At 36.8% G+C, this 27,653-nt stretch overlaps 1 protein-coding gene across 1 annotated transcript in view; it reads right to left on the reverse strand.

Annotated features, from left to right (window-relative positions):
- Positions 1 to 114: 114 nt before the first annotated feature.
- Positions 115 to 27,653, reverse strand: part of LOC107550171 (probable E3 ubiquitin-protein ligase HECTD4) — a 112,965-nt gene continuing 85,426 nt past the window's right edge. The window contains exons 46-70 of the mRNA XM_016231408.1: positions 25,611 to 25,774; positions 23,538 to 23,775; positions 22,195 to 22,331; positions 21,934 to 22,060; positions 21,037 to 21,174; positions 20,787 to 20,914; positions 19,305 to 19,465; positions 18,997 to 19,178; positions 18,274 to 18,479; positions 14,746 to 14,876; positions 14,314 to 14,519; positions 12,339 to 12,518; positions 10,892 to 12,237; positions 9,301 to 9,508; positions 8,959 to 9,182; positions 8,463 to 8,608; positions 8,047 to 8,150; positions 7,820 to 7,943; positions 7,487 to 7,677; positions 5,722 to 5,868; positions 4,240 to 4,359; positions 4,006 to 4,161; positions 2,048 to 2,151; positions 1,696 to 1,929; positions 115 to 375 (exon numbers count right to left, since the gene is read on the reverse strand). Of these exons, the coding sequence (XP_016086894.1) occupies positions 115 to 375; positions 1,696 to 1,929; positions 2,048 to 2,151; positions 4,006 to 4,161; positions 4,240 to 4,359; positions 5,722 to 5,868; positions 7,487 to 7,677; positions 7,820 to 7,943; positions 8,047 to 8,150; positions 8,463 to 8,608; positions 8,959 to 9,182; positions 9,301 to 9,508; positions 10,892 to 12,237; positions 12,339 to 12,518; positions 14,314 to 14,519; positions 14,746 to 14,876; positions 18,274 to 18,479; positions 18,997 to 19,178; positions 19,305 to 19,465; positions 20,787 to 20,914; positions 21,037 to 21,174; positions 21,934 to 22,060; positions 22,195 to 22,331; positions 23,538 to 23,775; positions 25,611 to 25,774 (5,363 nt within the window). The remainder of the gene's footprint in view (positions 376 to 1,695; positions 1,930 to 2,047; positions 2,152 to 4,005; positions 4,162 to 4,239; positions 4,360 to 5,721; positions 5,869 to 7,486; positions 7,678 to 7,819; positions 7,944 to 8,046; positions 8,151 to 8,462; positions 8,609 to 8,958; positions 9,183 to 9,300; positions 9,509 to 10,891; positions 12,238 to 12,338; positions 12,519 to 14,313; positions 14,520 to 14,745; positions 14,877 to 18,273; positions 18,480 to 18,996; positions 19,179 to 19,304; positions 19,466 to 20,786; positions 20,915 to 21,036; positions 21,175 to 21,933; positions 22,061 to 22,194; positions 22,332 to 23,537; positions 23,776 to 25,610; positions 25,775 to 27,653) is intronic.

Consider the following 27,653-nt stretch of genomic DNA (forward strand, 5'->3'; position numbering starts at 1 on the left):
AAATTTTTTAAAAAAAAAAAAAAGGGGAAAAAGAAAAAAAAAAAAAAAAAAAAAAAAAAAAAAAAATATATATATATATATATATACAGTATATACTGTATGTACTATGATGGTTTAACACTTACCCACTGCCCCATCAGGCGGGGCGATCTTCATGGGGTAGGGGGGCACGTGAGCCGTGTCGGGACCGCCGTCTTTACAGGGGCAGGTGAAGGGGATTCGCTCCTGGTTGCAGGCGAACTTGATGAACTTGCTGAGCTCCTCCTGCGTGAACATCTCGAGCGCGGCCCAGAAGAACTCAATGTGCTGGTCCGTCTCCATCAGTCCCACCTGATACATGGTGTGAGCCTGGATGGAGGCGATCAGGAGAACGGGCTCGGTTAGTTAACTAGTCGCAGGTGCTGTTTGTGCACCTGACAGCCGTGTAATAAGTGGCATAACGTACAGTCAGTCATTAAACACCTTCAGAGTGACACAAAACTCCTTGGTGTGAGGGACGTGATGGGTAAATAAAAAAAAATTACCACTAAATGATCAACAAAGAGAAACTGATCACAGTATTAGTGCAGCAAAGGTGTTCGCTCAAAGTACCGACTGAATGAACAAAATGAAAATGTATTGTAATTTAAATTTACATTAAATGAAATTGGCTGAACTTTTGGAGAGGGAGATTTGGAAAAAACAAATTTTTTTTCAAAAATTTTAAAAATGTGCTGTTCATATACTCACCCGCAGGCTGTCCAAGACGTAGGTGACTTATATCTTTGGTCGAATTTTGGTAATTCATAAAATGCAAGTCAATGGCCACCGTCACAAAAAAAGCATATCAAGTGACACACAATTAATACCCGTGACTCCTGACGTTATACTGAGGTCTTATGAAGCGAAACGATCAGTCTGTGCAAGAAACTGAACATTATTTACAACATTATTACCGGTAATCCAGAGCCTCAGGCAAACGGGGAAATCTGATTCTTTTCAGCAGTTCTTTCGGATAGTTCGTTTCAATTAACGGATTCAAATAACAACTCACCAGTTCGTTTATGTAAACACGCAATCACGTAACATATACGCAATTATTAAAGTATCCAATATTGATGTGAAATGTGGATGTTTTACATGTCTAAAGCATATAAACTTGCTCATTTTTTTTTTACATAAATATGATCAATTATCAACAATATCAGCGGCTCATCGGTCCTCAGTTCAGTGACTGCTGGAGGAACTGGAGCGCTGAATCAGTTCATTCATCTGAGGATCAGATACGACGGCATAACGGCTCGTTTTGAGTCGGAGTGACTGTCAGGCGTCCGAAAGTGAGTTTTGACTGAGTAGAGCTGTGCTGCTCGAGCCGCAAACAGTTTCAGACGCTTCAGTGCGATTTGATGGTGCATCCTGTTCACTAAAAAGAACCGGTTCAAAAGAATGATTCGTTCGTGAACCGGACAACACTGTTTGCCTGAGGCTCTGGATTACCGGTAATAATGTTGTAAATAATGTTCAGTTTCTTGCACAGACTGATCGTTTCGCTTCATAAGACCTCAGTATAACGTCAGGAGTCACGGGTATTAATCCCACAAGTGTATTAACGGGATAAATGCAGAAACGATGATCCTGGAATGATAAAAGTATTAACATAATAAAATAATCACATTCTGCTTCAAGAAAACGGAGGCTATTCGCTGTATAATATTAATTGTAGTTTACATTCTCAAACTTCTTGATGTGGTTGTATGTGAGCAGGTCGGCTTCTCGAAAGTCAGATTCTGGGTCGAGCGCTTCACCGACCAGACCCTTCCAGAAGGATCCGAGCAGATCCAAAGGCAGAGGCACGTCTGCCCTGATGGCGATCCCCAGCAGCTGGCCGAAGAAGTTCAGCAGCTGCTCTTCTGCGTAAGTGATGGGGCACGGCGTCACAATGTACTTCCCCTGCGACACACACACACACACACGAGTCAAGCTGAGAGCATGTGCTATCATCCTGTAGCACATAAAGGAAGGAGGAAAAATGCTGTGAAATCCAGCAGAACAAACATGCAAGGTGCACCTTATTGCGATTTGCCGCAGCGCTGGGACACGGGAGGAGAAGAGAGAGCGCCGAACTCTGCAGCTCCTTACAGACTTGCCACAAGAAATGCCTGAATGAGCCGCCTGAGAAAACACACGACATATTTCAGAAGCACATACACTGGATTCATGCCATTGCTATTATTAACTAAAACTATTTCTTGTTAATGGAAATAAAATAGAATATAAATACTAGATGAAAAAAGGAAATTATACATTTTACAGCTACTATATAAAATAAGTTCAACTTGAAGTACTAAAATAATGAAAACTCCAATAAAAATAAGGCTAAAAATAAATATATATATATACACACACACTGTATATACATACATAAAAACCACCAATAAAAATTACAAAAGCACGCAACAAAATCACTAAAACTTTCAGATTAAAACTAGTTATTTCAAAATATTAATAAATACTATAAGAGTATATAAATAATACTGAATGGGTGGCAAAACAGGTGCATCATGGCTTACTACACTATAAGCAACAGAGTTTATAAATAGAAAATCTAACTATAAAACTCATTAATTTATAATTTAAAGATATACTTTTTTTGCTAGCAAATGAAACAATGAAATTAATGATTGAACAATCTGTGACCGCATCAAATTTTTTAACAGAAAAATGCATACTAAATACAATAAAAAAGGTTGCATATAGTAAACGTAACATTAGTAGTGTTGCTCCTATTAGTTTACCTGTCAAATAGTGCTGTTATTGTTAATTAAAACTAACTGAAATAAAATAAAATATAAATATTAAATGAAATAAATATAAATGAAAAATTAAATGAAAATTAGAAATTGATAAACTGAATAACTGAAATAAAATACACTGAAGTACTAAAATGACAAACTAAAAATAAATAAAATTAATCAAAATAGAAATACAAAAAAAAAAGAAAAGACAAAATTTTTAAAACTTGCTAAAATGTAGGCAACTTTCTCCCTAACCAGTGTTATAGCTATTATATTTGTTAATGTTACCGTAACTAAATTAAAAATCATTTTGTTAACTGAAATGAAGCTGAAATAAAATATAAATATTAGATGTAAAACTTATAAAAAAAAATAAAATAATAAAAATAAAAAATAATGAATGTTGAAATAAAATGAAATAAAAAAAGTTGAAGTTATAAAATAAAATAAAAGTTGAAGTGACTAAAATAGAAATAATAATAATAATAAAGATAAATAGAACCCCCCCCCCCCCCAAATGACAAAATTCATAAAAAAATTAACTAAAACGGAAAATATAAAACAATTGCTAACACACATGCTAAGATACACCCATGAACTCACATATGCAGACTCAAAAGAGCTTTTCAGTAAAAGGCAATTGTTAGAAAACACTCTCTGTTTTGAGAATGCCTCCCCCCTCCTTTCTCACTCTTTCTCTCTCATTCTCTTGATCACCCCTCCTCTATCTGTTCTCTCTCTCTCTTGTATGGTGTTTGAATGTCTCTTACTCAATATTCAAGGTAAAGGAGTTTGTGCTGATTTATAAGGGGGGTTCAGCCTCTGTCGCCAGGAAGTCTATTACTTATATGGATATGTTTTTCTGTATATGTGGCGATTTTATACAAAACACATGTTCTTGGGAAAAACATCCTGTATGGGTATGTCCCCCTATCCTCATTGGTTAAGAGGGTAAAAACTCCCCTCGACATGCCTATATAAGATCTGTATTTCTGTGAATAAATTGAAGTATTTGAGAATACATTTGAATGTGTGTTTTCTTACTTCCCGGCCGTATTTATTTACACTTGGAGAGACTGAGAAGATTTCACGGTGGCAAAGAGATATCGAGGGACCAAATTGTTATTTATTAACAATACTATATAATAATAGGATGAATGCATCACAGAAGGAGCAGCTGTTATGTTGGAAGTGTAGTGTTTAGTGCATGAAAGCGGTGCGTGACACTGACTGGTGCCGTGGACCTCCTCCCCGGTGAAGCGGATGTTGAAGGCGTAGGTGGGGTCTCCTCCGCTGGCGATCCGCACACACAGCTGAGACGACGGGACGCAGGACAGCTGACGCGCCGCCTGGCAGAAGTACGTGTTCTCTGCTGCACGCGTCTCTCCTGCAGCACACACGGTAAGCATGAGGAACTGATATAGTACAGACCCTCGTCTGAGTGAGTGACACCTCATTGGTTTACCTCCCACTATCTCCAGCGGGTCGAGCGTGACCTCAGGCGCGGCGTGATCCGCTGTGCGCTGGACGCTTGCGTTCAGCACCCGGTTCATAAAAGTCACTTTGGTGTCGTAAAAAATCAGGCCTGCAAATGAGATCAAGAGAAAACTGTAGTGTTATTTGATATTACATTTAAAGTTAATATATTTAAAATTTTCAATGTTATTAATGTGTAATTACAAATACATGACATACACGATTCAATAGAAACGACATTAAAGTATATTTTAGTTTATCATAAACGCCTGTCAGTACATTCAGCAGCACTTTAACCATATTTCAAAGACAACAGAAGTAATTATGAATACATAAAAAGATGTACTTAAGTCAATTTCAGCTAATTGCATTTAATATAAATTTAAAGAACAATACCTTTTAATTTAATTGCAATGAACATGCAATTAAGTGTCTGAAATCATTACATTGTTCACACTTAAGTATATTCTTTTAAAGTAGTATACTATTTCTGTAATACTCTTTTTAAACGTTTACTTATTTTCACAAAGGGAATATATTACATTTTTTGTCAATTTCATTGTAAAAATTATTTCAGAATACAAAATACCCTACATATATGAAATAAAGGAGCACTTTAAGGGGTAATTTAGTAAAGCGATGGCATCAGATGGTAAAACCATGGTAATTTAATAATATACTGGGGTGCTTTAACATTGAACATTCGCAAAGACGGTTCTCCAAAGCACTTAATTGAATGCTATGATATTACTACGGTATTAGAGCATGTAAAATGCCACACAAGGACTTCCACGAACATTTTCGAGTTACACAAATAAACGGATAATTAAGTGTCTGAAATCATTACATTCAGTTCACACTTAAGTATATTCTTTTAAAGTAGTATACTATTTCTGTAATACTCTTTTTAAACGTTTACTTATTTTCACAAAGGGAATATATTACATTTTTTGTCAATTTCATTGTAAAAATTATTTCAGAATTACAAAATACCCTACATATATGAAATAAAGGAGCACTTTAAGGGGTAATTTAGTAAAGCGATGGCATCAGATGGTAAAACCATGGTAATTTAATAATATACTGGGGTGCTTTAACATTGAACATTCGCAAAGACGGTTCTCCAAAGCACTTAATTGAATGCTATGATATTACTACGGTATTAGAGCATGTAAAATGCCACACAAGGACTTCCACGAACATTTTCGAGTTACACAAATAAACGGAAAGCTTGGGAAACTTAATGGCCAAATAAAAAAAGCGCTTTAAAATCATTACAACATACACAATGCTGCTTCATTTCATACTGCCAAGAAAATAATACTGATCACAAATATTACATATATAGAAAATAATCGATATATTCCACAGCCTATCCAAAAAAACATGGTACTTTTTAGTAGTCTTCTATATAGCTACTAAAGGAACAATCCTGACCAAGACCAGTGTGTCTGTTCATGCGATGACTGACCTTTGGCTTCGCACAGAAGCGTCGCGATGCTGTTTTGATAGGTTTGTGTCAGCCTCAGCTCGACTAACGGAAGGAAGAAGCTCTCCAGCGTGCTGTTGAGCGACTGCAGCAAAGCAAACCGCAGACGCAAACTCTCCACTGGAACGCCTGTGTGATCAGAGTTACCTTCAGTGCACACTGGGGTTAAAAACTTGGTGGCTGTACATCTCATAATTATGGAAGCCTGTTTCCGCCACTGAATAAAAAATAAAACAAGCTAATTTCGACTTTTTGTCTCACAATTCGGACTTTTTTTTTTTTGCAATTGCGAGTTATAAAGTCAGAATTGCGAGAAAAAAGGAAAGTCAGAATTGCGAGAAAAAAGGAAAGTCAGAATTGCGAGAAAAAAATTAATTCAGAATTGCGAGATATAAACTCGCAATTGCGAGAAAAGAAAGAAAGTCAGAATTGCGAGATATAAACTCACAATTGCGAGAAAAAAAGAAAGTCAGAATTGCGAGATATAAACTCACAATTGCGAGAAAAAAAAAAAAGTCAGAATTGCGAGATATAAACTCACGTTAAAAACTTGGTGGCTTTACATCTCATAATTATGGAAGCCTGTTTCCGCCACTGAATAAAAAATAAAACAAGCTAATTTCGACTTTTTGTCTCACAATTCGGACTTTTTTTTTTTTGCAATTGCGAGTTATAAAGTCAGAATTGCGAGAAAAAAGGAAAGTCAGAATTGCGAGAAAAAAATAAATTCAGAATTGTGAGATATAAACTCGCAATTGCGAGAAAAAAAGAAATTCAGAACTGCGAGATATAAACACAATTTCGAGAAAATAAAGAAAGTCAGAATTGCGAGATATAAACACAATTGCGAGAAAATAAGAAATTCAGAACTGCGAGATATAAACTCACAATTGCGAGAAAAAAAGAAAGTCAGAATTGCGAGATATAAACTCACATTTGCGAGAAAAAAAGAAATTCAGAACTGCGAGATATAAACTCGCATTTGCGAGAAAAAAAAGAAAGTCAGAATTGCGAGATATAAACTCACAATTGCGAGAAAATAAGAAATTCAGAACTGCGAGATATAAACACAATTTCGAGAAAAAAAAGAAAGTCAGAATTGCGAGATATAAACACAATTGCGAGAAAATAAGAAATTCAGAACTGCGAGATATAAACTCACAATTGCGAGAAAAAAAGAAAGTCAGAACTGCGAGATATAAACAAAATTGCGAGAAAAAAAGAAAGTCAGAATTGTGAGATATAAACTCACAATTGCGAGAAAACAAGAAATTCAGAACTGCGAGATATAAACTCGCAATTGCGAGAAAAAAAAGAAAGTCAGAATTGCGAGATATAAACTCACAATTGCGAGAAAAAAAGAAAGTCAGAATTGCGAGATATAAACTCGCAATTGCGAGAAAAAAAAGAAAGTCCGAATTGTGAGATATAAACTCACAATTGCGAGAAAAAAAAAGAAAGTCAGAATTGTGAGATATAAACTCACAATAGCGAGAAAATAAGAAATTCAGAACTGCGAGATATAAACTCGCAATTGCGAGAAAAAAAGTCAGAATTGCGAGATATAAACTCGCAATTGCGAGAAAAAAAGTCAGAATTGCGAGATATAAACTCGCAATTGCGAGAAAAAAAGAAAGTCAGAATTGCGATACAAAGTCACAATTACCTTTTTATTTTTTTATTTAGTGGCGGAAACGGGCTTCCATACATAATCCAAATCTAACAGCATAACGTAACATGGACTCGCCTATTAAGCATGCGACTTGGGGGTCGGCGGTGTCCTTGGCGTCGAGGTAAACTTCATGTGGATGCAAGCGTGCAGGAGTGATGGCCAGGTGTCGGCACAGACGGTTAACAAACTGGACCAGCGCAAAGTCCATCTCAAAGGTCCATTTTCTACTGGTTTTCTGAGCATGTCGGGAGTCGATGCACGTGCATCTGAAACAAAAAAAACACCATTAAGATCTTCAGAGAGTTGCATTCATTATTCTAGCCATTAGTTTTCTTAGACAGTAGAACAAGAGAGACGTGGAAACATGAAGTAGTACGGACGGAGGTTTGGTCTTGGGAAGGTACAAACCTTTCAAAGTGCAGGTCGTAACCGCACGCCAGGATCGCCCGCCAAACACTGCGAATATCCTGCTTGGCTCTGTCTAGAGTAAACTTGTGGAAACCTTCCAGGGTCAGAAACTTCTCTTCTGGCACTGATGGACAGAGGAAAGGTGAGGTGTTCAGATCCATGAGATTCCACCGAAACAGACCATTTTTGTTAATAAATTCAGAAATCAAGAATGATGTTATATTAACCTTCAAGCTTTTTGGCGGGAGACTTTTCAGGGTCTTTTTCATCGGGCTTGGTCTTCTCAGGAGATTTTGACTTAAGGACTGCTTTTTTCTCACTAAGTACAGTTCTGGAAAAACGCCATTTACCATACCATTTATTATAGTCACCTAAAACTAAAACTAAAAAAATTATTTTTGTTACTTAAGGAATAAAAAAAAAAACTTGCCAATGCAGCATTACTAATATATATATATTTTTATTCAATTTATAATAAAAAAATGTTTTTATAAAAATGGCAAAATCATGATTATTAAAGCTTTTTATTAAAATAAATAAATAAAAATTAGAATGCATTTTATGGTAAGGGATGCCTGTGTTCAATTAAATATTTAAATATCAATAGAGGAAACTGACTACTGAGCGTGATGTCAGTACTCACCTAACACTGTTCAGCATGGACTTCTCTTTGGCCGGGGGTTTGGTGATGGGTCTTTTTGTGCTGACCACTTTGCCTTGGTGCTGCTCTTTGCCTGCCTTGCTGTGCTTGTTCTTGTTGGGCTTTACTGTGCCATATTTACGAAGAATCTACATGCACAATAAGCAAAGTTTAGTAATTTAAGCCTTGACCCAGTCAAATACTTCGTGTCTGTTCAACTGTGCCTTAAAACTGACGCTAACAAAAAACTAACTAACAGAAAAAGTTAATAGTATAGTAACACATGTGTGGATTACAAGTAGATATGTAAATTTTTATAACAATAATCAATTATCATTTTGCAAAATGCATGTGGAAGACTCAAAATGACCATGTGCATGTAGTGGATTTTTCTTTTTTATAATAATAAAAAATAAAATCAACTATTAATACATATGTTTCATGATAAATTAGCCATTTAATAATAATAATAAATGAATTACAGTTCTGAGGATTTCACCTGAGTGAGCTGGTCATCAAGCACCTTCTTGGGAGGCCGCACATGTGTAAAAAACAGGTGGAGCAGGTTTCCTGGTGTCTGAGAGTTCATCTGCTCTTTGCTCAGATAAATGTCCGATACTTTCACTGGTTTTGTTGGTACGGAGCTCAGCACCTGCTCTGCGTATACACAGCTCTTAAAGATGTCTGTCAGCACATCACGTGCTTCAGGAACCAATTTATCTCCTACAAGAACAAAACATAATTAAACCTGATTTCAAGTTATTAAGGAAAACCCTTGCAAGAAGAATTACAGAATAAAATACCATATTTGTAACATTCTGGGATAAAGAAATCAACGAACCTCTGATCGATTTGTCAAGGAAGTACTCCTCCAGGGCAGAACTCCCTTGTGTGTCAAACAAACTCTGATTTACACTGGAGGCGGTGAGGATCTCCTCATTGGTCATCTCCATTAGCTCCTCCTCTCTTTCCAGATTGGAAAGGCCAATGAGATCACTGCTGTTAAAAAGACTGGCTCGAATCTTCTCTACTTGGGCCCGGGCCCTTACCTATAAGACAAGAGCAAAAAAACATAACATTATTAGGTACCTAATTTCTTTCACAAAATGGTTAGTGCTACTAGTGTTGCTAAGGTGCTCTGAGTGGTTGCTAACGTGTTGCTATGCAGTTGTTAGGGTGCTCTAGATGCGTTTGATCATTGTCTGAAAATCTGATGTGATGAACGCAGTAGGAAGAGTTTGTAAAAGTTTTAACCAAAGGAATCAAAAAAGTTCTAAGCATATTTAAATAATGTGTTATATTTTGTACCACTAGGTGGCAAGCACTGGCATTCTCAGCGCTGTCAAAATAAAAGTCCCCCTGCTGACGCTTATCAGCCCACCAAAAAAACGTAATAACCCATGCTGATTATTAAAAAAGGCCAAATATCGGCTGATATATCAGCCCTGGCAAAAACTAATCGGCCGATACCGATAATTAAAAATTAATTTGGCCTTGCAAAATAACAGTCAATCAATACTGGATATCATTGTCATGTCTCATGCATGTCTCATGTCTCATGCAATCCAAAGTAGAAGTCAAACGAAATAGGCAAAAAATATAAATAAAAAAAGACAGATGTTGAGAATTAAAAAAAAAAAAAAAAGGTCAAATATCGGCCGATATATCGGCTTTGGCAAAAACGTAACCGATACTGATAATTTAAAAAAGGCTAAATATCAGCCGATATATCCGCCTTGGCAAAAACTTAATGGCCAATACTGATAATTAAAAAATGCCAAATATCAGCCGATATATTGGCCTTGCAATATAACAGTCGATCAATACACATGCACAGGAACCATGCATTTTCTTTTTTCCATACTTTTCCGTAAAATAAAAATTGTCAAACATCTTGAGTTATTATGCAATGAAACCAAAGTAAAAATAAAAGAAAAAAAGAAAAAAAAAAAAAAAAAAAAAAACAGATTGTTAGAAATAAAAAAAAAAAAAAAAGGTCAAATATCGGCCGATATATCGGCTTTGGCAAAAACGTAACTGATACTGATAATTTAAAAAAGGCTAAATATCAGCCGATATATCCGCCTTGGCAAAAACTTAATGGCCAATACTGATAATTAAAAAATGCCAAATATCAGCCGATATATTGGCCTTGCAATATAACAGTCGATCAATACACATGCACAGGAACCATGCATTTTCTTTTTTCCATACTTTTCCGTAAAATAAAAATTGTCAAACATCTTGAGTTATTATGTGCTCATTTGCAAAAGCAATTTAAGTAAAAAAAATTAATTAAATTAATTTGAAACATGAGCATGGTATATCATACCAATAAAAACAACTCTAATTTAACTCTACATATGAACAATAGTAATAAAGATGCTTGTAAACACCACTCATATTATATTACTGTTGTCTTTCCCGCCTACCTCTATGACAGCATAGCCTTTGATTGGTCGTGCCACACTGGCATGGATGTCTGGTGAGGCAACTGTGTACATGGAGCTCCCATCTGAGACTGACGTCGCACCACTATCCAACTGCTCCCCAATGCTGCCGAGACTACCTTGACTTCCTGTGCTACAAAGAGACACATCCAGACTCTCCTGACTGGAGACCGTGTGGGGATCCAGTGATGCATGTGGCAGGGAAGGTGCTGTTTGAGGGGTTACCAGCTCTTGGTTCACTAGCAGCCCACCGGCAGCCCTGGAAGCTCCCTGTAAAGAGCCGGAGATCGACGTCTGGCTCGCTGAAGCTGAGGCACTCATTGCTGGCGTTGCGCTGTTGCTATTTGGGCTTCCTGCAGTGCAATCTCGCTTTGCATCTTGGGAAATACCTGAAGTTTCAGCTTTGGCTTTTTTAGGGTCCTCCTCCTGAACCGGAATAAAGATCTCATCCTTGAAGAGACCGCCGTGCGCGTTGCAAGCCCTTCGGATTGCATTGCGCACCACGGATTCCTCCAAGTGAGTGGGGATTCCTGAGAGCACGAGCAAACGACTGTGAGTGGTGGAGCCAACCAAGGCTTGGCAAGCATCTGCAACCGCATCTTCAGTGACGCCCAGACCTTGCGGGTCCTTTTTAGCAAGGTGCCGCAAAATCAAGAGTAACGTCAACCCACGGTGAAACCACAACATGTCCTCTGGCTTCCCTCCGGCCATGTTTAGTAAAGCACTGTCACATTCTGATGGTCTCGCTCCACTTCCAGAACCATGTTTTCCTGAGACGGCAGCTGCCGAAGTAACAGCGACCACTGCCCGTTCACGCTTTAGCTTCACCTTTTTGCGCTTCGAAAGCAAGCTTGGACTTTGAGGCGTCTGGCCCGGAGAGGACGACGAAGAGGACGAGGAATCGCTACAGTTAGCGGTGCTCGTGGACGAAGGGGTGCCTACCGCCGAAATCCCTGTACCTGTACTGAGCGGCAGAGTCACTTCGGCGACTGCTAGACACACCTCCATCAGGGCATGGAAGTAGGTCGAGAAGCGGCTCCGCTCGGTGACGAGTGCAAGCGCTCCACTGCTACCTGCTGCGGAAGTGCAGGAACCTCCGCTAACTAGCCCCCAACTTTGGGTCTCGTGGTCGTAAAGTTTTCGTAGCTCGGATTGAAGAACCATAAGGACTGTTAGGCAAGGGTTGAGAAGCAATGTAATGTGGCTAGACAGACCCGAGGGGGTTTTGCGACGCTCGAAGGCATGGATCTTGCGGAGAAGCTCCGCAAGCAAGTGGAAGATCAGCTCCTTGATGCATGGCGCAAGATCGGTGGTCCACAGAAGCCCACCTAAAGACAGACACAGCAAATGTGACCCTGAAAAATGGAACTGCACTGGAAGTTTTAGTAGTATGCTTCATGGGACCCTCGGGGCAAAATACATTTCTTACCCAGCAAATCTACAACCTGCATAAGCACAGAAGTGGGCACAGTGTCCAGCTCATCCTCAGAGCGGTCAATGGTTTCCCCTATGGTGTACGTTAGCAGCTGTTCAGCAAAGGCCATGGCCAAGGGAAACTCAAGAGGCAACGAGTGCAATACCAGCACTGCACCAGGAGGGGGAGATACACCTGCAGACAGTGACCAGAATATGAGTTAAATATGCCATGAAAAGGAAAATCACCCTCTATTTTCTAAGTGTATCTTATTGATCATATGCTGTGGTCACACTAGATTTTGAGCATGCAGCCTACCCTTGTGAAAAGGAAGTACACTTTAGCATACTTCCAAAAAGAGTACTTATTACGGAAATAATATATTTGAAAAGAAAATACTTAAGTGCCAACTGAATGTTAATTGCAAATAAATGAAAATAGTTTTTAAGTTTCTGTTAAATGCAATTAGCTGAACTTAGGACTGCTTTTTTGATGTACTTAAGTAGGACTCAAGTACATCTTTATTCTATTGTCTTTGAAATATGAAACAATAATTTACAGGAAACTTAAATATGGTTTAATGTAACTTCTACTGAAACATATAAGTCATGTATTTAAATATATTTGTAACTACACATTTATAACAATGAAGTTGCAATTTAATGCATTTAAAATATATTAACCTTAAATGTAATCTTTAAAAAATATTATCAAGTACATGTGCTTCATTATGTTAGTCATAACATCAAAATAAGTGCACTTCTTTAAAGTATGACTAAAGATTTTTAAAACAATTTCAAAAGTACTTCAAAGTAAAACTTTTAATTTGAGATTATTACAAAGCGTGCTTTTTAAAAGTGTACTTAAGTGTGTTAAGAAAAAGTCATGAAAGTGTCTCACTTTAAGTCACTTAAGTGGCCTTTTATTTTATATTATCAGTAAATACAGCTTTTTAAAAATACAGTAATAAGATTTGAAATACACTACAAGTGTGCATTCAATACAATTAAGCACACTTTTTTTTTCACAAGAGATTCCCCATATGCTGAGTATAAGTCATGTATTTAAATATATTTGTAACTACACATTTATAACAATGAAGTTGCAATTTAATGCATTTAAAATATATTAACCTTAAATGTAATCTTTAAAAAAGTTTAAAAGATTAGTCATAACATCAAAATAAGTGCACTTCTTTAAAGTATGACTAAAGATTTTTAAAACAATTTCAAAAGTACTTCAAAGTAAAACTTTTAATTTGAGATTATTACAAAGCGTGCTTTTTAAAAGTGTACTTAAGTGTGTTAAGAAAAAGTCATGAAAGTGTCTCACTTTAAGTCACTTAAGTGGCCTTTTATTTTATATTATCAGTAAATACAGCTTTTTAAAAATACAGTAATAAGATTTGAAATACACTACAAGTGTGCATTCAATACAATTAAGCACACTTTTTTTTTCACAAGAGATTCCCCATATGCTGATTTAAGTGGCCCCTTTGCTATACTCTATACTGTATAGAGTATTATATAATACAAAATACTTTTATGTGTATTGAACATACTGTGTAAAACCTCAAGAGTAGCTGAAATCCAAAAATGTATCTAACAATATAACATGTTATTGACATGCCTAGTTTGACATGCACTTTGTCAGTGGGGATGATGATGCTGGGATACTGGTTGGCTGTGGGTGGAGGGGTGAGTCCTGTATTGGACGGGGAAGCGTCCAGCGGGTAGCACACTGCCTCCATCAGATTCAGCTGGCCGTTTCGCCGCACCTTATGACCAAGTCCATACACCATTAGCACACTTTTTTTTTCACAAGAGATTCCCCATATGCTGATTTAAGTGGCCCCTTTGCTATACTCTATACTGTATAGAGTATTATATAATACAAAATATTTTTATGTGTATTGAACATACTGTGTAAAACCTCAAGAGTAGCTGAAATCCAAAAATGTATCTAACAATATAACATGTTATTGACATGCCTAGTTTGACATGCACTTTGTCAGTGGGGATGATGATGCTGGGATACTGGTTGGCTGTGGGTGGAGGGGTGAGTCCTGTATTGGACGGGGAAGCGTCCAGCGGGTAGCACACTGCCTCCATCAGATTCAGCTGGCCGTTTCGCCGCACCTTATGACCAAGTCCATACACCATTACACGAGTCCAAGGGGCCTTATATAGAGAGGAACTAAGAGAAAAATACACATGTGAGCATATAGATCATTTAGACAGAAAACGGCCATATTTTGAAAATAAGTCTTGCACTATGCAAAACTCACTGCTTAATGAAAGCAAGATACAAAAACGGGTCATTCAATAATTTGCGTGCTTGTGACATCCATAGAGAAAACACAGCTGATGTTGTCTTGTCTCGGAGTTATAACTAGCTAAAATTATAATCTGTAAGAACTCACTCTTTGCGGCAGCTGAGTTGGCTCTCTTTGCAAGAGACGACCACAAAGGCGGCACCAGGGAAGTTCACGTCCATGCTGACCTTGGACTCTGAGATGGGAAACTCTTCCAGTGTGAACTGCTCTGGAGCGCTCTGAAATTTTAGCGATCATAAAAAAATATAACCACAAAAACAACTAATAATCATTTAACAGAGATTAATTTAACTTCCATATGTTTCTTAATGTACTTGTGTAACACAATTTTTATGTGAAATATAGTTTCACTTTAAAGTTGCACACACACACACACACACACACGTAGACACATGCAGACACGCACACACTCACACGCACACACACTCACACGTGCGCACACACATGCACATGCACACACACACACACACGTGCGCACTCACATGCACATGCATGCACACACACATGCACACACACACACGCGCACACACACACAGCCATATACACAAAAAAACATATACAAGAAGACACACGCACACACACATACACTCACACGTGCGCACACACATGCACATGCACATGCACACACACACACGTGCGCACTCACATACACATGTATGCACACACACGCTGACACACGCGCACACACATGCACGCGCACACACACACACACACACACACACACACACACACATGCATGCACACACACATGCACACACACACGCGCGCACACGCACGGCGCTTTATACAAAACAAATTGTTTCAAAGATGCTTTACATTAATAAACAGAAAAATAGCAGTTAGTGTTGTAAAATTTACCAATTATGACACAAATTCATCAAATGCAGCTGTAAATCAGCTCTAGAGTCTTCTCAACATTATTCAGCTCAAATCAATTCAAAGTTGATTCAATTTAGGTCAATAGCAATGTTGATGTTGCAAAGTTAGAGTCATTATTTTATAATAAAGTACATTTTAAATTATTGTTTTAATAATGGTTAATAACATGTAATAATAATTTGACTGTTGGATTCATTTAAATATCACAGAATATGATGTTTAATTTGCAATGAATATTTGCAAAGTAATTTATAATATTCTCAGTAATGCTCCAGTAATTGTTAAGATCTAAATTACAGTGTTTCTGATCACAAATAAAGAGAAAATAATATTAAGAGTCAAATAATAATTTTACTTTGTTTTATTTTTTTAAATTATCGTTAACTAAAACAAAAAACATTAAAAACATTTTCATTAGTAGAAATATAATAAACTAACTGAAATAAATGGTTACACTTTATTTTAAGGTGTCCTTGTTACAGTGTAATTATACATTTAAGTACTGAGTAATATTAATTAACTACATGTAGTTACTATATGGTTAGGGTTAAGTTCAGGGTTACTTGCATGTAATTATGCATAATTAATTGTTATTATAATAGTAAGTACATGTAACGTGTAACAAGGACACCTTAAAATAAAGTGTTACCTAATAAATATATATATATATATTTTTTTTCAGCTAGCTGCCAACATTTCTCATTACCGTTTAAAGTTGAAGTACCAAAATAAACTGAAAATAAAATCTTGAAAACTATATAGACAAACTTAAAAAAAATTTTTACTAAAATTTTAGTTAAAATTTAAATATATAAAATTAACATTTAATTTAAAATAATAACAAAAACTATAATATATTAAATTATACTAAAATAACACCGATCTCTTCGGTCAATCAATTTTATAAAATAAAAATCATAATTTTTAGAATAATAATGATAATAATAATAATGTATCCCTGCAGAGAAAAATGCACAATCGTGCACAGATCAGTTGTGAGGCGTTGGTACCTGCAGGAAGCAGCAGATCTGTTTAGTGAGCTCGAGGAGGCTGTCCTCTCCCTGATGCAGGGCTCTGCTGATGGCCACCGTCAGCCACTCGCGGATGCTCTGAGCGTGTCCCTGATAGAAGAGCTCGGTCGGGGAGCAGCTCTCGCCCTGCAGCTCGTGGAGGACGGACTGAGCCAGCAGAATAGAGTTTGAGCTGATTCTGCCATCTACAGACGCCAAGGCAAATCAACAAACACAGAAAAGTGAGTTTTGATTTTTTTTCCTAGTATGTATTAAAGGAACAGTTCACCCAAAAATTACAATTTGCTGAACATTTACTCAACCTCAGGCCATCCAAGATGGAGCTCGTTTCTTCATCAGATTTGGAGAAATGTAGCATTGCATCACTTGCTCTCTAATGGATGCTCTGTGGTGAATGGGTGCCGTCAAAATGAGAGTTGCTTCAGCTTTTCTCTTCTCCAGATGTTAACTGATGGACTGGAGTGGTGTGGATTACTTGTGATGTTTATATCAGCTGTTTGGACTCTCGTTCTGACGGCACCCATTCACTGCAGAGCACCCACTGGTGGCCAAGTGATGCAATGCTACACTGATGAAGAAACAAACTCATCCTAATCTTGAAAGGCCAGAGGCTGAGCACATTTCCAGCTAATTTTAATTTTTGGGTGAACTATTCCTAAATTTGGACCAAACAAGTTGGCCACCTGTGATGTATAACATCACCTGGCAGAGGCGGAGCCAGCAGCTGATTGGACAAGAGCTGCAGGTGCTCAAGTGTGATGTCGCGCACGGCGGGGATGTGGAAGAGACGTGTGAACGTGTGAGGGCTCTTGGGAGCAAAGATGTTGAGCAATGCCATGCGGCAGTAGAGACGCGCCAGAGCACTTTCACAGCGCAGCAGCTCCCTGAAACACACATACACACACAGTACTGAATGCTAATGAAAAATGGTGCTTAAAAAGGAGAACTCTCAGTAAAAACCTGATATTTCTGAATCGACAATAAGAAACGTGTCTCTATAAATGCATTACCGGTGAATCTGGATGTTGCTGCTGTCTAGAGACCCCAGGCCGTTCGCTGCAGCCCTGCGGGATCCTGCCGGCGGCCTCTCCAGCATCTCTATGGGGTACCAGTACCGAACTAACACGCCCTCACTGCGGAGATACGTCTCCACCTGCACCAGCTCACTGGCCTGAACACACACTCAAGGTCAGTCAAGTTTCTGATTTGTTGCATTTGAAAAAGGTGCAGGTTAAAAGGCTGGTGAATGTAACGATTATCACAGCCGGCAAAGAACAGGCACGGACTGTTTCAATGGTTATTTTCAAATAGATTTTTTTTTAATTCTAGTCAAATCCGACTTTGCTGATTTTTTGCTGATCAAAATTGCACAAACATAATAAATAAATAAATTTAAACCATAATATAATAATATTATACCATAATAAAATAAATGCAACCAAATGCACACAAGAGTCAATTGTTGTGAATATGCAAAAATTAAAATTTTAGTTAAAATTTAAATATATAAAATTAACATTTAATTTAAAATAATAACAAAAACTATAATATATTAAATTATACTAAAATAACACCGATCTCTTCGGTCAATCAATTTTATAAAATAAAAATCATAATTTTTAGAATAATAATGATAATAATAATAATGTATCCCTGCAGAGAAAAATGCACAATCGTGCACAGATCAGTTGTGAGGCGTTGGTACCTGCAGGAAGCAGCAGATCTGTTTAGTGAGCTCGAGGAGGCTGTCCTCTCCCTGATGCAGGGCTCTGCTGATGGCCACCGTCAGCCACTCGCGGATGCTCTGAGCGTGTCCCTGATAGAAGAGCTCGGTCGGGGAGCAGCTCTCGCCCTGCAGCTCGTGGAGGACGGACTGAGCCAGCAGAATAGAGTTTGAGCTGATTCTGCCATCTACAGACGCCAAGGCAAATCAACAAACACAGAAAAGTGAGTTTTGATTTTTTTTCCTAGTATGTATTAAAGGAACAGTTCACCCAAAAATTACAATTTGCTGAACATTTACTCAACCTCAGGCCATCCAAGATGGAGTTCGTTTCTTCATCAGATTTGGAGAAATGTAGCATTGCATCACTTGCTCTCTAATGGATGCTCTGTGGTGAATGGGTGCCGTCAAAATGAGAGTTGCTTCAGCTTTTCTCTTCTCCAGATGTTAACTGATGGACTGGAGTGGTGTGGATTACTTGTGATGTTTTTATCAGCTGTTTGGACTCTCGTTCTGACGGCACCCATTCACTGCAGAGCACCCACTGGTGGCCAAGTGATGCAATGCTACACTGATGAAGAAACAAACTCATCCTAATCTTGAAAGGCCAGAGGCTGAGCACATTTCCAGCTAATTTTAATTTTTGGGTGAACTATTCCTAAATTTGGACCAAACAAGTTGGCCACCTGTGATGTATAACATCACCTGGCAGAGGCGGAGCCAGCAGCTGATTGGACAAGAGCTGCAGGTGCTCAAGTGTGATGTCGCGCACGGCGGGGATGTGGAAGAGACGTGTGAACGTGTGAGGGCTCTTGGGAGCAAAGATGTTGAGCAATGCCATGCGGCAGTAGAGACGCGCCAGAGCACTTTCACAGCGCAGCAGCTCCCTGAAACACACATACACACACAGTACTGAATGCTAATGAAAAATGGTGCTTAAAAAGGAGAACTCTCAGTAAAAACCTGATATTTCTGAATCGACAATAAGAAACGTGTCTCTATAAATGCATTACCGGTGAATCTGGATGTTGCTGCTGTCTAGAGACACCAGGCCGTTCGCTGCAGCCCTGCGGGATCCTGCCGGCGGCCTCTCCAGCATCTCTATGGGGTACCAGTACCGAACTAACACGCCCTCACTGCGGAGATACGTCTCCACCTGCACCAGCTCACTGGCCTGAACACACACTCAAGGTCAGTCAAGTTTCTGATTTGTTGCATTTGAAAAAGGTGCAGGTTAAAAGGCTGGTGAATGTAACGATTATCACAGCCGGCAAAGAACAGGCACGGACTGTTTCAATGGTTATTTTCAAATAGATTTTTTTTTAATTCTAGTCAAATCCGACTTTGCTGATTTTTTGCTGATCAAAATTGCACAAACATAATAAATAAATAAATTTAAACCATAATATAATAATATTATACCATAATAAAATAAATGCAACCAAATGCACACAAGAGTCAATTGTTGTGAATATGCAAAAATTATTTAAGTCTTAATTTTCAAATATATATATATATTTGAAAATGATTTGAAAGACTTAAATAATTGTAGCATATTCACAACAATTGAATTTAATGATTTTTTTTGTGAAATTAGGCCTTTTTGTGAGGTTTATTATTATTATTATTATTATTTTATCTCACAGCAAAAAAAACAAGTCTGAACTATTTCAATGTTAAGAAAAAATATTTACATTTATAATGTTTAAAATTATAGTGTTTAAAATCTGCAGTATTTCACATTATCATCATTAAATCATGAGAATATTGTACAGCCTTATGCTCATTTCATTAGAAAAAAAGTCAAATCTGTATGATTCTCATTATATCCTAACGTTATCAAAATAAAAAATGAACAAAATAGATAAAATAAATAAAACTAGGAATAAAGCACAAAGGTGCATAGAGTCAATTGTCATTAATATGCAAAAAGTATTTAAATAAGGCTTAATTTACTCATATGTGTCGCTGGGGGATATTTGTAGCAATAGCCAAAAATACACTGTATGGGTCAAAATTATTGATTTTTCTTTTATGCCAAAAATCATTAGGATATTAAGTAAAGATCATGTTCCATGAAGATATTTTGTAAATTTCCTACTGTAAATATATCAAAACTTAATTTTTGATTAGTAATATGCATTGCTAAGAACTTCATTTGGACAACTTTAAAGATGATTTTCTCAATATTTAGATTTTTTTTGCACCCTCAGATTCTAGATTTTCAAATAGTTGTATCTCGGCCAAATATTGTCTCGATCCTAACAAACCTTACATCAATGGAAGCTTATTTATTCAGCTTTCAGATGATGCATAAATCTCAATTTCAAAAAATTGACCCTTATGACTGGTTTTGTGCTCCAGGGTCACATATAATTTCAATTTATGTAACGATATCTTTTTTTTTTATGAAATTTGGATTTTTTTGTGGGGTTTGGTAATTCTGTTAAACAGACTAAATTGTAAACCCTAACCTGACTGATGCAGATACTCACAGAGTCGACATCGAGCACGACTCCATGCAGGCCGAAGGTCTTCAGCATGCCCCGGATGGCAAACTTCGGCAGAGCTGTGCTGCTGCTGCTGTTGTTTCCCTCAGGGCAGCGGATGCCGACTGTCAAACCTGAGGGGAAAACAGTGACACTGTAAAAGCCGACTAAAAATTGTGAATTGTGAAAACTGTGAAAGTGTCATCTAACACAGAAAAGTGTAGAGAATCTCAGACAACGTGTGTTTCGCACAGACCTTTACGGACTTTGTCGATGGTGAACTTATTGGCTTCATCTTTGATATCCTCGATGGTTGGGAGGTAGAGGTCACGAGGAATACCTCCATTCTCTTCATACAGGAACTCGACAGTCTGCCGTGCGATATCCACCATTCCTGCCAGACATTACAGCATAATTCATATTAGACACATAGAGGAGACCTTGAAGTGTGCTGGATGTGCACTTGTAGCGTACTTCATGTTTAAAATTCTGTTTTAAAAAATTGTACTTGCAGATAATATAATATTAATGAAATAAAAGACCACTTAAGTGACTTAAAGAGACACCTTCATGACTGTTTCTGAACACACTTAAGTACACTTTTAGTGTACCTTTGTTATAGTATCAAAAGGTTTACTTTAAAGTACATTTTAAATCATTGTAATCATCAAGTACACTTCTTTTGATGTGTTGACGTGTGAAGTACTTGATTATCATTTTAACTGTACTCTGTTATTCAATATTAAAGCTAATATAGTTGAAATGTACTAAATTGCAACTTCATCATCACAAACAGGTTAAAATACATGATACAAGTTCCAAAAGAAATGTCATTAAAGTATATTTTAGTGTATCATAAATGCTCGCCAGTACATTCAGCAGCACTTTAACCATATTTCAAAAACAGTAGAAGTAATTATGAAATTACATATAAATATGTACTGAAGTCCTACTTAAGTGGGTCAAAAAGCGCTTTAAAAGTTCAGCTAAATGCATTTGATATCATTTTAAATTATAATACATTTTCAATCTATTGCAATTAAAATGCAATTAAGTGTCTGAAAACATTACATTCATTTTGCATTCAGTATGTTCTTTTAAAGTACATAAGTACTCTTTTTTAAAAGTATGCCATTGCAAATTAAACACTCACCCAGCTGAAGCGCTCCTTTGATCTGGTCCAGGCCGGACTTCCTCTCTGCCTCGTTCCTGAAACGACGGCGAATGGTTGGAAAAACTTTGCTTTCCCACGCTTTCACTAGCAAAGCGTAATGATCCTCCTTTACAGAGAGAAGGCAAGAGAAAGAAACAGGTTTTCTTTGAAAAGGCAGCTCGGAGTCACTGTGTGAGTGGTGTATAATGTGTGTCAATGGCTTGTGAGGAAGTTAAGGGCCTGGTTATGAGCTCTTCATACCCTGGGAATATCTTCATCGTCTTCATCATCGCTCTCATCATCAGCAATCAGAGGCGGATGAACGTTTGGCCCGGAGACGACCAGATTCTCATAACTCAGTTCAACCTTATAGTGACAAGAGGCATCGCTGCTGTACTCTGTGAATAAAACAAAATAATAAGGTTTAACCCACATGAATAACATCTGCTTTACTGATTCAGTCAGATAATTCATTTTATTCTATAGTAGGAGGGAAAAAATTCAAAAGATTCTAACCAAAAATTTGGAATAATTAAGATTTTTTTAGAATGTTTTTGAAAGAGTCTCTTCTGCTCACCAAGGCTGCATTTATTTGATCAAAAATACAGTATAATAACATTTCAATGTTTTTTTTTTTTATTCAAAATTTTGATTGTGATATATTTCTGAATGTAATGTATTTCTGTGATGCGCAGCTGTATTTTCAGCATCATTACTGCAGTCTTCAGTGTCACATGATCTTCAGAAATCAGTATAATATGCTCCTTAAGAAACATTTCTGATTATTATCAATGTTGAAAACAGTTGTGCCGGCGAATATTTTTGTGGAAACCGTGATACATACTACCATTCAAAAGTTTGGGGCTTATACGAAATCAGTACTTTTATTTAGCAATGACGCATTGATCAAAATTGACATTAAAGACATTTATAATGTTATAAAATATTTCAAATTAAATGCTGTTCTTTTCAGCTTTCTATTAATCAAATAATCCTGAAAAATAAAAATGCATCAAAGTTTCCACAAAAACATCAGGCAGCACAATTGTTTTCAACATTGATAATAATCAGAAATGTTTCTTAAGCGGCAAATCAGCATATTATACTGATTTCTGAAGATCATGTGACACTGAAGACTGGAGTAGTGATGCTGAAAATACAGCTTTGATCGCAGAAATATATTACATTTGAACAGACATTCACCTAGAAAACTGCTATTTTAAATTGTAATAAAATTTCACAATTTTACTGTTTTTACTGTATTTTTGAGCAAATAAATGCAGCCTTGGTGAGCAGAAGAGAGTTCTGGTCCTTGATTCTGATTGACTGAGCCGTGTTCTAAGCTGTTGTAAATTACTCTACAAACATACAGCTTTGTTTACATTTGTGTGATGCTCGGCAACCTCCGCTTCGCGTCGTGCCTAACAACGCCATAAATTCAACAATAAATTCACTGTAAACCACGGCTTCTTGCGGCTCATTGCTTTATTGTTCCAAAGCTTTGACCGGTACTGTACACGCACACATCTTTTTTGCTCTGAAACGTTGAAAAAGTTGAAAGTCTGAAAAGTTAATATTTTGGACTCAGCTGAGTGGACACTGACGCTGCTGTGCTGTGACGACCGCAGCGATGCGACACGGGGGACCGTGAGACCCGGAGTCAGACGCCACGCTCGTGCCGGCGTCGTTGTCGCTGTCGGAGGCCAAGGCGAAGGGCAGAGCCTCGAAGTTGGCGCTGATCTCCTCTGAGAGGTCCATGCAGAGATCGGCGGCGTTTCGGTGAGCCTGTCCCTCTGCATACGCAAACAACCGGCAGCCGAAGTTTGCGTGAATCTTTGTATTCTGAAACAGAGAATCACAACAACTACATAAGCACATTTTTGGATGCTTAAACCAATCATAAAAACAGATGTCACTGAATATCCCAGAACTGCAGAACCCAGGAAAACATATAATATTGATGAGTAGATATGACGCATTATATCCTATCAGGTGCCCTTCATTCTTTATTTACACTCTGCAATCTGAAATGCATTTGTCCATTTTACTTATTTGTCTTTTTGAACATCTTTTTGTCTTTCCATCTAATTTATAATCTCTCCTTTTTATTCATTCGCTGTATTGGGTGTAACAGTCAATGCTGTTATTCTTAATTAGGGTTGGGTATCGATCCAACTCCGATTCTGCTTATCGATTCCAATGTGGTTAAAAAAAAAATTCAAACATTTAGATGTCAAAAATATATGTGAGCCTGGAGCACAAAAGCAGTGTTAAGTCGCTGGGGGATATTTGTAGCAATAGCCAACAATACATTGTATGGGTCACAATTATAGATTTTTCTTTTATGCCAAAAATCATTAGGAGCGTACATTAAAATGACAATCTAAAATGTTTCTTGAGCAGCAAATCAGCAAATCAGAATGATTTCTGAAGATCATGTGACACTGAAGACTGGAGTAATGATGCTGAAAATACAGCTGCACATCACAGAAATACATTACAGTTTAACAGATATTCACATAGAAAACAGCTACTTAAAATTGTAATAATATTTCACATTTTTACTGTTTTGACCCCTAAGACATTAACCCCTAGCAAATACATAAGCATACAGTATCCTAAAGGAAATTGTTTTTTTTTTGGTATGTCATTGAATAATCGCAGAACCCAGGAAGATAATTATGACTCGTAATAATCATGGTCTGATCCTTTTTAGGCTAGCAAGTGCTCTTTACACTCCGCGATTTATGAAATTTCCATATTTTTTTTTGTTATTTGTCAATTTAACATACATCTTTTTGTTCCATATTTAATTTTCCATCTAATTCATAATCTCTTCTTGTTTTATTGGGTATATCAGCCAACAGAGACTTTCATGACTGTTTCTGAACACACTTAAGTACACTTTTAAAAAGTGATCTTTGCATTGATGTCAAATTAAGTTTGTCATTAAAGTACATTTTAAATCATTATATTTTAATAATCTTTTGTCGTGTTTTAAAGTGCACTTATTTTGATGTGTTGACTTACATACTAAAGCATTTGTTACTAAAGTACTTAATTATCATTTTAACTGTAGTGTGTTATTCGATCTTACATTTAAAATTAATATATTTATATTTTATCTTTAAAATAACTGCTTAAATTTAAATTGTATTATTCATTAGTTATTATATTGGGTATAAAAGCCAGTGTTGTTACTGTTAATAACAATATTAAAATATTAAAACTATAAAAAAATTATAAATTTTAACTAAACTATAAATTTTAACTATAAAAAATGTAAATAAAGTTAATTTAAATAAAGTTTATAATATAAATATTAGTTGAAAAGCTTTAACTTAAAAAAACTTTTGCCTGACAACTAACTGAAATAAAATATGTTGAAGTATAAAAATTACTAAAATATAAATTAAAGCTAAATAGAAATATTAAAAAAAGAAAAAAACACTACAACTTAAAATGAAATTAAACTGACAGTATAAAAATAAAAATAAATACTACTATAGTATGATACAAATTTCTTTATTTCTTTATTTAGCACATTTTCAGGCACTTTTTTCCTTCTAGAAATATCCAGTTTAACCTACAAATGGACTAAAACCATTTAGAATCATCTTGAACTTAGTTATGAGCACCACTGGTTTGCTTGTAATGTATCATATTTGTGTGCAAACCTTCTTCTGAATGTGGACCACAGGCCACATGCCTCCGGCCACGTCCTCCAGATAAGGAGCGAGACGCTGGCCGCAGTAGGTGAAGTAGACTCTGCCTTTAGGAGGCTGGCCGGGGGGAGGAGGAGTGCCTTCCAAACGCTCCCAACCGATGCCTGCAACATCACCTGAGTCCAAACACACCACACAAACCATCACCACAGCAGCTCAACAACTCTATACACATCCATGCACATGAAAATATTCATATAACTTTGTGAGCGATTATATATGGTGACCATGGAGCACAAAATCAGTCATAAGGTTACATTTTTCGAAATTGAGATTTATGCATCAGCTGAAAGCTGAATAAATAAGCTATACAACTACTGATTTTAATAATGTATTAGTAAATGTTGGAATCAACATTAACTAAGAATAATAAATGCTTTAGGAGTATTTTTCATTGTTAGTTTATGTTAACTAATGAAGTTAACTAATGTTAACAGATGGAGTCTTTTTGTAAAGTGTTACTGACTTAATTGGTAATTTTGCCTCTCAAGTAAAGTATCATGTATCTTGATTTAATAATGTTTCAATATTTGTGGAAAACAAAAATACAAGACAAAAATACAGAGAAAGAATTATAATTTTTTGCACACAGCTGAGGAAGTCGAGGCAATTATCAATCAATAATCATCATGCTCCTACACAATCTTAACACTCAATTTCAGCTCTTTAAACAAATTTCAGTTTATAATGATCACTCCAGTTCATCAGAACAAATTGACAACAGAAAAAAAGGCAAACGGAAAGCATTAGTTATAGGAGTTAAAGAAAAGCCCAGGCCGACTGTCGCGAGAAAGAACTCTCCCTTTAACAGTTTCAAACGTAGCTTCCCCAAAAGCTGGCTTGAACAACGTAATGTGCTTGCAGTTGATGGCTGAATGAATAAAGTCGGTCCTGTCTCACCGGGAAGTAGAGTCACGTCTAGTCTCACACTCTTCCACTGCAGCAAACTGGAGCCATTATAGTGTACCGCCCTCCCATTACTGAGCGGGAGAGAAACAACAACAAGGACGACACGTAAAAAGAAAAGAGTTAGGATGGGAAGCAGAGAGAGGAACAGAAAGAACAGGTTAAGAGTCCAGTGAACGTGTTAAATGGAGCGGGTCAGTACTTGTGGAATAGACAGGTGCCCACAGGACTGGTCCAAGCGCCGTCTCTCTTCTCGGCCTCCGGGGAGAAACCGAACGAAACCACAGGGCCGCTGTCATCCTCCGAGTCGCCGAAAGAAACAACCTCGATCTCCCAGTAAAAGGAAGGAGCCTGGAAACCAGAAAGAGAGAAAATGTGAGCTAGACGTAGAGAAGCTGGTAAGATTTTCTAAAGTCTCTTCTATTTGAAAAACAGTAAAAACAGTAAAATTGTGAAATATTATTAGAATTTAAAATAACTGTTTTCTATGTGGATATATTGTAAAATGCGATTTATTTTTGTGACGCAAAGCTGCATTTTCAGCATTATTACTCCAGTCTTCAGTAGACGTCGACCGATGTATCGGTTTTGCCGATTAATCGGCACCGATAGTTGACCAAAACTCACGCAAGCAGTGTTAATTTTGACAGCATATTTTGATTTAGTTTTAGTCATAGTCTTTTGACTAAAATGCCATTTAGTTTTAGTCATATTTTAGTCATCTGAATTGTTTTTAGTTTTAGTCTAGTTTTAGTCGACTAAATTACAGTAAATTTAGTCGGCTAAAATCGAATGGGTTTAGTTACAGTGTAATACATTTATTAAGCATTTCTCCAAAAATTTCCAAACTTATTATATAGGTTTGATATTAAGGTTTTATCATGATAGACACCGATTTAACTGCGGTGACACACAGCATGCCTTTATGTTAAAATTAAATAAAACCACTTCTCATAAAGAACAAGAACATGCTCTACTTTTTAATGAAATACCAATGGTTATATAGGCTAATTATGCATTCTTTATAGCAACTTGTTTACCATATTCTTAATTCTTTCAAGCAGACATATTTATTTCTATAAATACATT

The sequence above is a fragment of the Sinocyclocheilus grahami genome, unplaced genomic scaffold (genome assembly GCF_001515645.1).
Source record: "Sinocyclocheilus grahami isolate Dianchi unplaced genomic scaffold, SAMN03320097.WGS_v1.1 scaffold390.1, whole genome shotgun sequence".
Lineage (NCBI taxonomy): Eukaryota > Metazoa > Chordata > Actinopteri > Cypriniformes > Cyprinidae > Sinocyclocheilus > Sinocyclocheilus grahami.